The sequence below is a fragment of the Phyllopteryx taeniolatus genome, chromosome 9 (assembly GCF_024500385.1).
Source record: "Phyllopteryx taeniolatus isolate TA_2022b chromosome 9, UOR_Ptae_1.2, whole genome shotgun sequence".
Classification (NCBI taxonomy): domain Eukaryota; kingdom Metazoa; phylum Chordata; class Actinopteri; order Syngnathiformes; family Syngnathidae; genus Phyllopteryx; species Phyllopteryx taeniolatus.
In genome coordinates this window covers 1,507,480-1,521,903 of record NC_084510.1, presented here as the reverse complement: position 1 = coordinate 1,521,903, position 14,424 = coordinate 1,507,480, and the positions used below count along the sequence as shown (strand labels likewise).

The following is a 14,424-nucleotide window of genomic DNA, read 5'->3' as shown; positions in this document are numbered from 1 at the left end:
ACCAATCATTCTGATCCAGATTACTTCTTCTGAAATACTGGGCCAGGAAATTAGACTCGAGTAAGAGAAAGGCTGATAAATGTATCCATACTGCTGACTAGTGTTGGCCTTGAGTACTGCATGTTTAGGAAACATCACATTTAAACTTGTTTTGATGTGAAATCCACCCTCTCAATTTCACACACCTTGTATTTAGGTCATTACAGTGACAAAACCTTGAATGTCAAATTATTATTTATTATCTCAAAGAACAGTATAGTTAAAGGGACACTGTGTAACATTTGCAGTTGTTTACTGGCCAAAATCAATGTATGGGTGCACACATTCAGTGCACCATTCGTTTGGATGCGATACACAATTTCTACGCTAGATGTGAGTAATTACTACAGTGTCACCTTTAAGAGAAGATTTGAAAGCTGTCCATATTGCTTGTTATGACTGCATTCAACTCGCCCATCATATCAAATTCATTAAATAACTACAAGACATTTTTCAAACACATCAATGTATTTTCACTCAGTTTCAATCAGGCCACACAGTATGAAGAAAAAACATACGTTAAATTGGATTACAACTCATCCTTGCTGTTCTGAGAGGAAGGGGTTTGGGCATCCATTTTGACTGCATTTTTGGAATTATTTTTGTCCAACTGCTCCACTTTTGTTCTGAGTGTCTGTTGTCCATCTATGTTAACAGGATGTACTGCATCTGTCTTGACCTCAGCTGTTCTTTGTATGTTATATGTGTTAACTTTCTCTTCATCTTTAGTCTCTTGTTGATCTACTTCTGTCTTGTCAGTCTCTCTGGTTGTTTCTGTCACCATGGAATAGTGGTCTGAGCTCACCATTGCCTCTTTTGAGTTAAAATCTTTCATCAAAGTGGTGGAGAACATCTCCAGCATATGCTGAGCTTGGATTCTTTCCTACGAAGCAAAGTGAAATATGAAAATAAATAGTGTACAGTAATACAATTTTTTTAAAAAGGAGGTAGCTTGGACCTTTTCCTCATGAGCCGGATCCAAGGTGAACCACAGTGCAACAGCACACCTCTGTCCCTTTGTTACAGCTCTCACACCATGTGGGTTTTCCTTTCCTGCTCCAAATCCAACCACACGGCCACACAATGGATGCACCAAAGCCTAGAGAAATCAGGAATGACAAATGGATAGCAGTACAGAACATCTAGAAATCTAAATATTGTGTAAAGCAAAACTGAATTAATACCGTGACTACTTTGGCATTTAATTCTGTGAAAATAAAATCTCCTCCTTCAAAGTCGTCATTCAGGTAAAGTATTGCACTGTAAAGACAAATGAGACATGAGGTTGATTTGTAAACATTAGCATATGTATGCAGTGAATTTGGAACGGGGCAGTTTAGTGTGAGGGTCACCTGTAATCTCGATGTGTGTATGCAGGCGGTTCCTTTAAACACTCATTGAGCTCTGAGACCAGCAGACAGTTGTCAACATGAACAGGGTGGCTCAGATCATTACGTGTTTTTTGCTTCTCTGAGTAACAATAAGAACATCAGTGTTATAGCTTTCCTATTCACAGTTACTTGGATCAGTCAAATCAATTTAAAAATAGCACAAAAAGTAAGGATATTTGTGTTTGGTAGATTATTTCTATTGCTGTTTCCATTGACTCTTGGTGCTGCCAGTCAGGTCCAACTTCAAGCTAGTGTTCCGTAAAACCAAGTTATGGCATTGTTTGGAGTGAGTCCTGGTACCATCTCCGGGCTGAAGGCCAAGTTCCATACAACGGGGGGGGATTCCAGAAACAGACCATGAGTTTGAAGTGTGCATAGGCACAGATGTCCATATAAATATGGGTGACTATTGCTCACACTTTTGTGACATTACGCTGTGTAAAGGTTTTTCTCTATAGTGACCATATAGAGGAGTCGCCTAAAGGTCTCCAATGAAATTGAATATGTTCAATTTCACCGCGACTCCTTGGCGACCCAGCTAGTCTCCAGGAGCCTTTAGGAGACGACACAAAGTCGTCCCAGCAACAACCAGCGACTTGAGTTGCCATCAGGTCGCCAACTAGTCTCTAGGCCAGTGAGATAGGGGTCTAAGGGACCATAGGCAGTGTTTTACACATTTGAAGTCAAATTTCGTAGGACGATATGGCCGACGGCTCTCTGGCCAGACAATCCAGAACAGGCTGCACGCAGCCCCTCTCCTGTCTCATAGTGCTGCCAGGATGGCCTGCCATGACTGCCCTTCACTGTAAGTACACTGGAACCTGTACATGTGGAGGAACATTACGTTCAGCAATTAGTCCAGATTCTGCTTATGGCAGTTGGATCATATGGTCAAAGTGTGGAGAATACGCGGAGAATGCTATGCTGATTGCTGCACCGATAGAGTAACATCTTTTGGTGGAGGCAGCATGATAGTGTGGAGAGGGATCAACGTGGGATTCCCACAGTACATGACGGTTGTAGAGCCGAAGTATAACGTTCCCTCTCGAGCCACAATTATAAGGACTTGTAATGCCACAGGGATGTGACCTTTGTTAATTTATTGCAAATGAATCCTAACTCAGAGAGAGTTGTTTGTGGTTTATTTTGGGCTCTCTATTGCAGAGGAACTGTTCTGCCTTTTATCAGAAATAAAAGAAAGGTCTATTTTTTAAATTACCTGTAATTGTGATCATTAAAATGTAATGTAATAAAAGTACTAGTGGTATATGTACTTGGTATCAAGCTTGACCAAAGCTAACTTTTAAAAAAGTAGCAGCTCACCCATGTTCTTGAACAGGATAGAATATTGATGGATGAATGGATTACCAAAATTTGTTTTCCCAATTGGAAAATAAAACATACTGAATTAATCCCTTTCAGGGCCAAAATGCTGGCCCCATAAATCAGTTTAAATAAGGAAGGGAATAAACAATATTAAAATGTCATATCACGATCGTGAATGGTTGTTTATATATGCCCTGTGATTGGCTGGCAACCAGTCCAGAGTGTGCCCTGTCTCTCACCCGAAGTCAGCACACCAACGACCCCAGTGAGGATTAAGCGTGATAGAAAATGGATGGATGGATTTGTGACACGTCAATGACGTGACATCATCTTTAGAAGACGTCCTCATGAAATGACGTAATCGAAAAACGATTGTCTCATTTCCCCGAAAAATTCCTACCTCCTCCCGCCTCGCTCCTCGTTCAATATAGTTGGCCTATTCAAAGACCTCAAATCTGGATTCAGAAATCCTATCCTATCCTGATCAGAATGATCCTTTATGAAATTTGAAAAACCAGGACAAAACTACAAGATCAATTTGATCCGCTACAGCAAAATTACTAAATCCAGATCATTCTGATCCAGATTACTTCTTCTGAAATACTGGGCCAGGAAATTAGACTCGAGTAAGAGAAAGGCTGATAAATGTATCCATACTGCTGACTAGTGTTGGCCTTGAGTACTGCATGTTTAGGAAACATCACATTTAAACTTGTTTTGATGTGAAATCCACCCTCTCAATTTCACACACCTTGTATTTAGGTCATTACAGTGACAAAACCTTGAATGTCAAATTATTATTTATTATCTCAAAGAACAGTATAGTTAAAGGGACACTGTGTAACATTTGCAGTTGTTTACTGGCCAAAATCAATGTCTGCGTTTGTGTTATCATTGGTTTATAATGACCTCTGCTAATAATCTGATACATTCTCGTAAGCGAAGAATTTTACATTTATACATGAGTGGTGACCTAGTAGGGGAACGCCATGACAGTCTGCCATCTGGAAACTGAAGTTGCCAGCGTTCTCCTCGTCAAGTAAGTCAACACTGCCTAAATTAGCCTGAAGGTAACTTTTTCATTCGGTTTTGTTAGAGAATGTTGTTGTTCATTGAGGTTTTGTGATATACGACGGCTACTGTTGTTGCAATACGTGTTTGAAAAACTGAGGGTCTACAGTGCACCATTCGTTTGGATGCAATACACAATTTCTACGCTAGATGTGAGTAATTACTACAGTGTCACCTTTAAGAGGATTTGAAAGATGTCCTGTCTGAGATAAACAATGCACTAAAGAGCCTGGATCACTGATGGTGTAGTGGTACACTCGCCTGACTTTGGTGCAGGCAGCGTGGGTTCAGTTCCTACTCAGTGACGATGTGAATGTGAGTGCGAATGGTTGTCCGTGTCTATATGTGCCTGGCGACTGACTGGCGACCAGTTCAGGGTGTAGTCCGCCTTTCGCCCAAAGTCAGCTGGGATAGGCTCCAGCGTCCCGCGACCCTAACCAGGATGAGCGGTGTTGAAAATGGATGGATGGATGGATAAAGAAGCTGGACCACCAAAAAATGTAGCTCTTTTTCTGAAAGTTTGTTGCTGATTTTATTGCTGACTCCCTCTCACAAATGTTTAACCTGAATCTTAACAGCAACAAAATTCCTTAAAGCTAGAAGTTGGCCTTTGTTCTCCTCCTGTTAATCGACTGATGTAAGCAGCTCCAGACTCTAACAGATATCAACCCTGATTTCAAAGACCACAGAGCCTGGTCTGCCCCTTTTTCTAATCCACTTAAGAAATCCAGAAACATCCCTCTGTTCAGCCACCAAGCAGTGCCCACTCATCAGATTGCAGATTACCCAATCCAGACTCTCATGACACGCGGTCACTTCTCATTGATGGAACATGGAGACCTCCAGTGGTGATGGAAAACACTGCAAGATGGACTTACGGCCACAGCTCCGGTCGGCCGCCTCGGCAATGGAGGTGCAGAACATGGTCCACTCGGACTCAATGTCCCCCGCCTCCTCCGAGACGTGGGTGAAGTTCTGCCGGATATGGGAGTTGAGTTCTGCCGGATATGGGAGTTGAAACTCCTTCTGACAGGGGATTCTGCCAGACGTTCACAGCAGACCCTCACAAAATGCCGGTCCAAGTCGGACGGGCATTTTCCCCCACTAATGGAGCCAACTCGCCACCAGGTGGTGATCAGTTGACAGCTCCGCCTCTCTCTTCACCCGAGTGTCCAAGACATGCGGCCGCAAGTCCGATGACACGACAACAAAGTCAATCATCAAACTGTGACCTTGGGTGTCCTGGTGCCAAGTGTACATGTGGACACCCTTTTGCTTGAACATGGCGTTTGTCATGGACAATCCGTGGTGAGCACAGAAGTCCAATAACAGAACACCACTTGGCTTCTGATCTGGGGGGGCTGTTCCTCCCAATCACGCCCTTCCAGGTCTCACTGTCATTGCCCACGTGAGCATTGAAGTCCCCCAGCAGAACGATTGAGTCCCCAGCGGGAGCGCGGTCCAGCACCCCCTCCAACGACTCCAAAAAGGGTGGATACTCTGAACTGCTGTTTGGCGCATAGGTACAAACAACAGTCAGGACCCGTCCCCCCCACCCGAAGGCAGAGGGTGGCTGCCCTCTCGTCCAGCGGGGTGAACCCCAATATACAGGCGCCGAGCTGACGGGCACTAAGTATACCCACACCTGCTCGGCGCCTCTCATCGTGGGCAACTCCAGAGTGGAAGAGAGTACAAAGTTGCTAAAATGACGAAGGAGTGGCTTCAGAACAACTCACTGACTGTTCTTGAATGGCCCAGCCAGAGCCCTGACTTAAACCCAATTGAACATCTCTGGAGAGACCTGAAAATGGCTGTCCATCAACGTTCACCATCCAACCTGACAGAACTGGAGAGGATCTGCAAGGAAGAATGGCAGAGGATCCCCAAATCCAGGTGTGAAAAACTTAGCTCAAAAGGGTGCTTCTACTAAATACTGAGCAAAGGTTCTGAATACTTATGGCTGTGTGATATTTCAGTTTTTCTTTTTTAATAAAGTGCAATAATTTCAACAATTCCGTTTTTTCTGTCAATATGGGATGCTGTGTGTACAGTAATGAGGAACAATATATATATATATATATATATATTTTTTTTTTTTTATTTATTTTACTTACCCTCAATCGCAGAGCGACACACCAGATGTGAATAGGAGAAGTAGAGTGGGGAACTCAAGCGAAAGTATGACTCCAAAACCTTCCTCACCTTCTCGCTAACATCAAAGAACAGACGGACATCCATCAGTGAAACCTTTCCTTCTTGTGCCAGCTATAGGAGGAACATAATCCGAAGTGAGGGAAATAAAAGTGAGGAAAATATATTTTTGTTTGCTCTTGACATTTTCGTTAACTTGCCCTATAACATTGAAGCAAAGACAATCATATCAAAGCTTATAATAAGACATCACTATTTTTTTTATTGCTAAGGGTTATACATGTCTAAAATAAAAAAAGTTCAAGTTACAGAAAATGCTTATTGCTTCAATGCATCCAATATCATATATGTTGACAGGCCAAACCAAGGTAGACAATACAGCCTCACAATATTTACGTAACTGTGTCAGACTTGTTTTTCTTTTATTTACTTATTTACAGTAGTTATAGTTCATATTATTGCTGTAATGAATTTGAATATATGATGAATTTTCAGGCACACTTAGTAACTTTAGAAAAAAATGTACATACTGCCATATTGATCAAACTTGACCGTGTGGGTGACATAGCAGTATTGATAATGCCTATGCAAATGCTTCTTGCTTTGATCCTGTGAGGATTAGGCCGCATCGTTTCAAACCAATATGACCAAATAGGCCAACTGAGAGGCACCTTCCTTCGGACGAGAAAGATCCAGTGCCGCATGTCGTGTTTTTGGCACAAAATAAGTCGAAGTCAAGCCAGCCGCCACAACAAATGTTCGTATGATGCATTACAGTAACAGGCAGGAGCTAACTTCAAAATAAAAGCCTAACAAATATTACACGGACATAAATGCTTTGTTAGGCTTTTTTTTCCTTTCTGAGAGCATTGAATTAGACTGTTGGCCCGCACGTTGTGCTGTGTTACCATAATGCATAGGTAGTGTGAGCAATCGTTGTGGCGCCTGGCTTGACTTGGACTCGAGGCTAGAATTAAATAAATAACGCTACAGTCCGTGCAGTGTAATTGTGAATGTGGCCTTTCCATGCCTCCCTTTCTCTTTTCTCTTGGAACGTGCATTTGGGATTGTCAACAATTGCCAGGAATATCGTAGCTGCACCTTGTGTGGACAGCACCTGTTTGCATATCCTTGCCCGTAGGTCTGTGGACATACTTTTTCACGGCAGGTAACGCCAAAGGTTGTTTTGCTTCAAAATTGTACAAAATCTTGCTAGAGAGTATGTAATTACTTGCTTTTTGACTCATTTTCATTCGTTAAAATGAGCATTCTCTATGACGAAATCGGCAAGCTGAAACACGTGACGTCACTTCCGTGAATAGCAGCCAATATGGACGTGCCCATTCGACTGAAAACGTTGCCATAAAAGTGCAATAAATCAATATAGAGGTGTATTTTTCAGCATTTAGGCCCTTTTCTCAGCTTAACTAATTAATTAATACCAATCAAGCCAGACATTAATTTGGCCAGTGTCCCTTTAAACACTTAAAATATAGGTTACTGTTTACAGACCTTCAGAGCCTTCAAAATAGTGACTCCCTGAAACATTTCAGCAGGGGAGTGGGGGGAAGGATGTCCACGGTAACCATCACCTTTGAGAGCAGCTGCCTACACATTACACAAAAAATAAATTACTTGGAATGATGTAGTGACAAGCAAGAATATAATGTACAGTATGAATGAAGAGTGCCCGGAGAAAACCCACCCAGGCACGGGGAGAACATGTAAACTCCACACAGGCGGGGCCGGGATTTGAACCCCGGTCTCCAGAACTGTGAGGCCGATGTGCTAACCAGTCCCCACTGTGCCGGCTCATTCAAAAACAAAAAAACAAAACAAAAACATTGAATCGGAAAATACACAAAGTAACGAGCCAAAGGGGCAGCCAAACAAGTAGGCGATATGGAAGAAAGTATGGCTGATATGAAGAGATGGAGCTGGGGTGAAGGGTGCCCTCACCCAGCTACTTACTATCATTGGCATTAAGGGAAAAAATAAAAAAATTGGAAGGGCTTTCTAGGTACAACAATATCAGCATCTATGGTGTACTGGAGAACACTAAGGGCACATTGAGCTGGGGAACGAACGCGACCACTGTGCTCTGGCCCCAAAACCACAATGAAGTACCCCACTTTGTTTCATTGTGGTTCATTTCCTCTAGTTCTCATTTATATACAAGATATTTTATGATATATGGAAGAAGAAGCTCCATGTCTAAAACAAATGGGTGCATTTTGATTATGAATATGCCACGGAAGTCCAGAGCAAGGGGAAGGAATCTTTACCCCTTAAGAAGACGCTGAAAGACAATAGCATACGTTTACAAGACCCCGTGAACATGAATTTGTATCTCTTTTTGAAACAGGCCCCGTCATGCATAACAGTGCAACTCAAGCAACGGGGAACCTGTCTGTCCAGATGAGGATTTTAGATGGGCAAAAAAGGTTGATTCACGGACAAAAAAAAGCCACTTTGTGGACAGCAGAAAACACTAAATATGGATAGGGGAGCATCCATTGTTCTACCTATAAGCTTTGGGGTGAGGTTTAATTCCACAATAGCCAGACCTTTATAAACTGATCACCAAGAACCTCTGGTGGGCTTTTTGTAAGTAATTAATTAATATTTGATATTCCCTGTCGCAATAGGAAAGTTTGGATTTTGGTCCGCAGGATTCCATGAGTTAGTCGTTATAGGGAGTAATATTGATTTTTTACCAATTGATTGCATATTCTGATAATTGTGAAAATGTCTTCATGAGGTTAAAAACTGAAGTGATGCCCATCCATCCATCCATTTTCTGAGCCGCTTCTCCTCACTAGGGTCACGGGCGTGCTGGAGCCTATCCCAGCTGTCATCGGGCAGGAGGCGGGGTACACCCTGAACTGGTTGCCAGCCAATCGCAGGGCACATAGAAACAAACAACCATTCGCACTCACAGTCATGCCTACGTGCAATTTAGAGTCTCCAATTAATGCATGTTTTTGGGATGTGGGAGGAAACCGGAGTGCCTGGAGAAAACCCACGCAGGGGAGAACATGCAAACTCCACACAGGCGGAGCCAGGGATTGAACCCAGGTCCACAGAACTGTGAGGCTGACGCTCTAACCAGTCGTCCACCGTGCCGCCTGAAGTGATGCCTTGGTTTTTTTTAAATATCATCAATAAAGATTGAGATTGTGTTCTGACAAAGCAGTACAGATACCTTTAATACTAGTGTGCGGCCGTATCGCTATTGCCAGTAGTTCGATAAATAGTGCGAATAGCAGGGGTGAGAGTGGGCATTCTTGTCTAGTTCCTCTTTGTAAAAATCTTTGTGACGTTATCCCATTTGTGGTGACAGTTCCTTCGGGTGAGGTGGTACAACGTTGTGATCCAGTGAACAAAGGAATCATCCATCCATCCATCCATTTTCTGAGCCGCTTCTCCTCACTAGGGTCGCGGGGGTGCTGGAGCCTATCCCAGCTGTCATCGGGCAGGAGGCGGGGTACACCCTGAACTGGTTGCCAGCCAATCGCAGGGCACATAGGAACAAACAACCATTCGCACTCACAGTCACGCCTACGGGCAATTTAGAGTCTCCAATTAATGCATGTTTTTGGGATGTGGGAGGAAACCGGAGTGCCCGGAGAAAACCCACGCAGGCACGGGGAGAACATGCAAACTCCACACAGGCGGGGACGGGGATTGAACCCCGCACCTCAGAACTGTGAGGCTGACGCTCTAACCAGTCGGCCACCGTGCCGCTACAAAGGAATCACCGAAGCCAAATTTGTGAAGTACAGCAAAAAAAAAAAAAAAAAAAAAAGACCGGTTAACTTTGTCAATAGCTTTTTCTGCGTCTAGACAATTGTTTTTAGATTATGACGCTGAGACATACTTATTAGGTTTATCAGTTGCCTGACGTTGGTGCCGCTCCGTCCTTTAATAAAAACCTGTTCAGTCACAATGTATTATCGATGGAAAATGTTTTGTAGTCTCTTGGCTAAAGCCTTTGAAATGATTTTGATGTCTGTAATAATTAGTGACAGCGGTCGGTAATTCGCTGGATGAGTGGGGTCTTTCCCTGGCTTCAGCATTAGTTTTATTGTGGCTGTGTTCATATGGCTTTTAATTAGGCCCTTATCTTTTATCTTTGTCACCGTTCTGAAAAATAGTGCTTCCAGTAGGAGTATAGACCAGAAATATTTATTAAACTCTGTGGAGAATCCATCATTGCCTGAAGGCCTTATGCAAGTCTGCGAGGGTTAATGGGGCATCTAAAATCTCTACTTTCTGAAGTTAATCGAGGGATGTTTAGGTCCACCGGATTTATTGCATATTCTTGTGTTATGAGGTATTATGTATTGAAGTATTGAACGTGTTGTATATGATTTCAGCATCGCCAAAACATGAACAGGAGACAAGGGAATATATCACGAGTTATACATGTAGCATGCAAATACATATGTACCGTGGTGACAGGGAGGGGGGAGTGAGCATTCGGTAAGGGGGGGACGGTGGGTGCCATAAAGAAGGAAAAAGTAAGTACCATAGAGAAAGATAAGTAAAAAGAAAACAAGGGCAATATCCCTACGTCAGTGATTGGAGGGTGCAATAGAACGTGCGTGATTCCCCTTTTTTTTTTTTTACCCCTACACAAATTACTAAACGGTTTTTCTACACTATATACCAAATAGCGCAAACTTGGAAGGAATACTCATCTATTAGAAGAGCCAAAAGGTGACCGTCGATGTATAGTTTGTCCTAAACCAATGAGGCGCGTTTTCCTTGTTGCCGGTAATTCTTCATTAGAGGGTACAATAATTTGCGTCGCTCGTTGATTTCACGTGGAAACTGGTCATTCATCCCCAACTGTGTACCCTTCAGCTCCCGTCCTTTTGACTCTTGACTTTCTGCTGGAAATGTTCAAAATTGGCGATGATTGGACGGCGATGATTCCCTGCTCGCGGTCCTCCTCGTCTGTGTACTCGGTGGAAGGTGATGTTAGCGATGGTCTCCGTGATGGTTTCCGCGCTGTCGACATGAAGTTTTTTACTTGAGCCTCTGGATTATCAAGTGTACTCTTAGAAATGCTTGAAAACATGAGATTATCCCGCATGCTTCTTGACTGTACATCCAGCACTGCTTCTTAGATTTATTTATTTTTTTATGGAGAACTTCTCCCTCAGTTGTCATTGCTTTCATGGCTGAATGAAGTTCGGCGTTGTCTTTTTTTTAGCTCTCTGACTTGTTGGTACGTGAACTCCGAGATGGATTACCCCTGAATAGACCTTACCAGGGAGGCTGAGGAGTGTGATCCCCCCGTAGTTGGAACACACCCTCCGGTCCCCCTTCTTGAAAAGGGGGACCACCACCCCAGTCTGCCAATCCAGAGGCACTGTCCCCAATGTCCACGCGATGTTGCAGAGGCGTGTCAACCAGGACAGCCCCACAACATCCAGAGCCTTTAGGAACTCCGGGCGAATCTCATCCACCCCCGGGGCCTTGCCACCTAGAGATAGGAGAGCCCGCCTCAGAGAACTCAGACTCTCCTTCCTCATAGGAAGGCGTGTCGGTGGAATTAAGGAGGTCTTTGAAGTACTCTCCCCACCGACTCACAACATCTCGAGTCGAGGTCAGCAGCGCCCCATCCCCATTATGAACAGTGTTGATGGTGCACTGCTTCCCCCTCCTGAGACGCCGAATGGTGGACCAGAATTTCCTCAAAGCCGTCCGGAAGTCTTTCTCCATGTCCTCACCGAACTCCTCCCATACCCGAGGTTTTGCTTCAGCGACCACCAAAGCTGCATTCCGCTTGGCCAGCCGGTACCCATCAGCTGCCTCAGGAGTCCCACAGGCCAAAAAGGCCCGATAGGACTCCTTCTACAGCTTGACGGCATCCCTCACCGTTGGTGTCCACCAACGGGTTCGGGGATTGCCGCCACGACAGGCACCGACCACCTTACGGCCACAGCTCTGGTCGGCCGCCTCAGCAATGGAGGCGTGGAACATGGTCCACTCGGACGCGATGCCCCCCACCTCCCCCGGAACATGAGCAAAGTTCTGTCGGAGGTGGGAGTTGAAACTCCTGCTGACAGGGGATTCTGCCAGACGTTCCCAGCAGACCCTCACAATACGTTAGGTCCTGCCAGGTCGGACCGGCATCTTCCCCCATCATCGGAGCCAACTCACCACCAGGTGGTGATCAGTTGACAGCTCCGCCCCTCTCTTCATGGAGTCCCCAGCGGGAAAGCTCTCCAGCACCCCTTCCAAGGACTCCATAAAGGGTGGGTACTCTGAACTGCTGTTTGGTCCATAGGCACATACAACAGTCAGGACCCGTCCCCCCACCCGAAGGCGGAGGGAAGCTACCCTCTCATCCACCGGGGTGAACCCCAAAGTACAGGCGCCGAGCCGTGGGGCAACAAGTATACCCACACCTGCTCGGCGCCTCACCGTGGGCAACTCCAGAGTAGAAGAGAGTCCAACCCCTCTCAAGAGGACTGGTACCAGAGCCCAAGCTGTGTGTGGAGGCGAGTCCGATTATATCTAGTCGGACCTTCTCGACCTCACACACCAGGTCGGGCTCCTTCCCTGCCAGAGAGGTGACATTCCACGTCCCTAGACCCAGTTTCTGCAGCCGGGGATCGGATCGCCAAGGTCCCTGCCTTCGGCCACCGCCCAGCTCGCACTGCACCCGAGCCCTGTGTCCCCTCCCACAGGTGGTGAGCGCATGTGAAGGGGGACCCACATTACCCTTTTGGGCTGTGCACCGCCCGGCCACCAGGCGCTCGCCTTTGAGCCCCACCTCCAGGCCTGGGTCCAGAGGGGGAAGGAAAACGGAGTCCATTATTTGTCGTCATCATTAGGGTTCTTTGAGCCGTGCTTTGTATGGTCCCTCACCTAGGACCTGTTTGTCATGGGTGAACCTGCCAGGGGCATAAAGCCCCAGACAACTTAGCTCCTAGGATCATTGCGACACACAAACCCCTCCACCACGATAAGGTGATAGCTCAAGAAGGGGTATATATGTATGTATATCATCATCATCATCATCATCATCATCAGCCATTATCTATCCACTGCAGGATGAAGGCCTCTTCTTCACGTTTCAAACAACTAAGACATTTTGCAATTTGTTGCCAGTGTATTCCGGTGTGTTTCATGATTTCATCTATCCATCTACTTTTAGGTCTTCGCCGTGGTCGCTTTGTGTCCAGTGGTATCCAATTGATAGTTTCTGTGGTCCACCTTTTTTCAGGTCTTCGGGCAATGTGGCCAGCCCATTTCCATTTAAGGCTTTTTATTTTTATCCATGTTCCTGTGCTGTGTTCCAGCCGTGGCCCAATGGTTAAGATCATCGCCTGCCACCGTGGGGGACCTAGGTTCAAGACCCCGACTGAACCATCCGCCAACATCCCCCGGACCCACGGCTGTGGTGTCCTTGAGCAAGACGCTGATACCCTGAAATGCTCCCCGGGCGCTTCAGCTGCCCCCTGCTCCAGTGTGCTCCACTAACGTGTTTGTGTTCACTGTGGTGGGTAAAATGCATGCATGTTCATGACAATAAAAGGTGATTCTTCTTCTTCTTCTTCTTCTTTGTATAACTTTGGCATTCGTAGTTTTACTACCGTAAGTGAGGACTGGTCAATTACATTGATCGAAACTTTTCTTTTCAAGCAAATGGGAAGATTGTTCTTGAATATAAGACCAAGCCTTCCATAAGCCTGCCAGGCAAGCTTTATGTGCTTGTATTTCCATCCATTGTTACAAGTTGGCCGAAATACATTTGTCGAGGGCGTCTTGGACATCGTCCTCCATTTTGATATCGTTTTGTGGACAGTAACAATTGAAGATGACCTTCGTTTTGCTTTTGTTCATTTTCAGACCTGAGCGATGTCTTTCTAACTCTAATTCCTGAATACGATGCTTCAGTTGTTCAGCATCATAGGAGAATAAAATGATGTCGTCTGCAAAATAAAGATGGCTCGAATAAGCGCCGTTAATTTTTAGTCCTTCTTTTTCCCAATTGAGCTTTTTAAATATTTCTTCAAGGCAAGCTGTAAATAGCTTCGGAGACAGTGTGCCACGTTGCTTGACCCCTTTTCCTAGACTTATTCGCACTCTTTCATCATCAATTCGTATTTAACCTGAAGAATCGTTGTATATTTATTGTAGAATCTTGATATAGGTCGGCTCTTTCCCTTGATTTACTAGCGCCTGCAGTATCGAAGTGGTGTTGACGGAGTCAAACGCTTTTTCATAGATGAAAGCTACACACAGAGGCATTTTGTACTCGTGTCCTTCAATTATTTGTTGAACTGTCTGTATGTGGTCCATAGTATTAAAACCGCTACAAAAACCCGCTTGTTCTATCGGCTGTGCTTCACTGAGTTTGATTCCAATTAGTTTTGTCCAATATCTTTGCAAATACTTTATAAATTGTTGAGAGCAGGCTTATTGG

The 14,424-nt window shown here is 44.8% G+C and overlaps 1 protein-coding gene across 1 annotated transcript in view; it reads right to left on the bottom strand.

Moving 5' to 3' along the window:
- Positions 1-216: 216 nt before the first annotated feature.
- p3h1 (prolyl 3-hydroxylase 1) overlaps positions 217-14,424 on the bottom strand; it is a 73,615-nt gene continuing 59,407 nt past the window's right edge. The window contains exons 10-15 of the mRNA XM_061783953.1: positions 7,491-7,586; positions 5,942-6,092; positions 1,392-1,509; positions 1,224-1,299; positions 998-1,138; positions 217-922 (exon numbers count right to left, since the gene is read on the bottom strand). Of these exons, the coding sequence (XP_061639937.1) occupies positions 569-922; positions 998-1,138; positions 1,224-1,299; positions 1,392-1,509; positions 5,942-6,092; positions 7,491-7,586 (936 nt within the window). The 3' untranslated portion in view covers positions 217-568. The remainder of the gene's footprint in view (positions 923-997; positions 1,139-1,223; positions 1,300-1,391; positions 1,510-5,941; positions 6,093-7,490; positions 7,587-14,424) is intronic.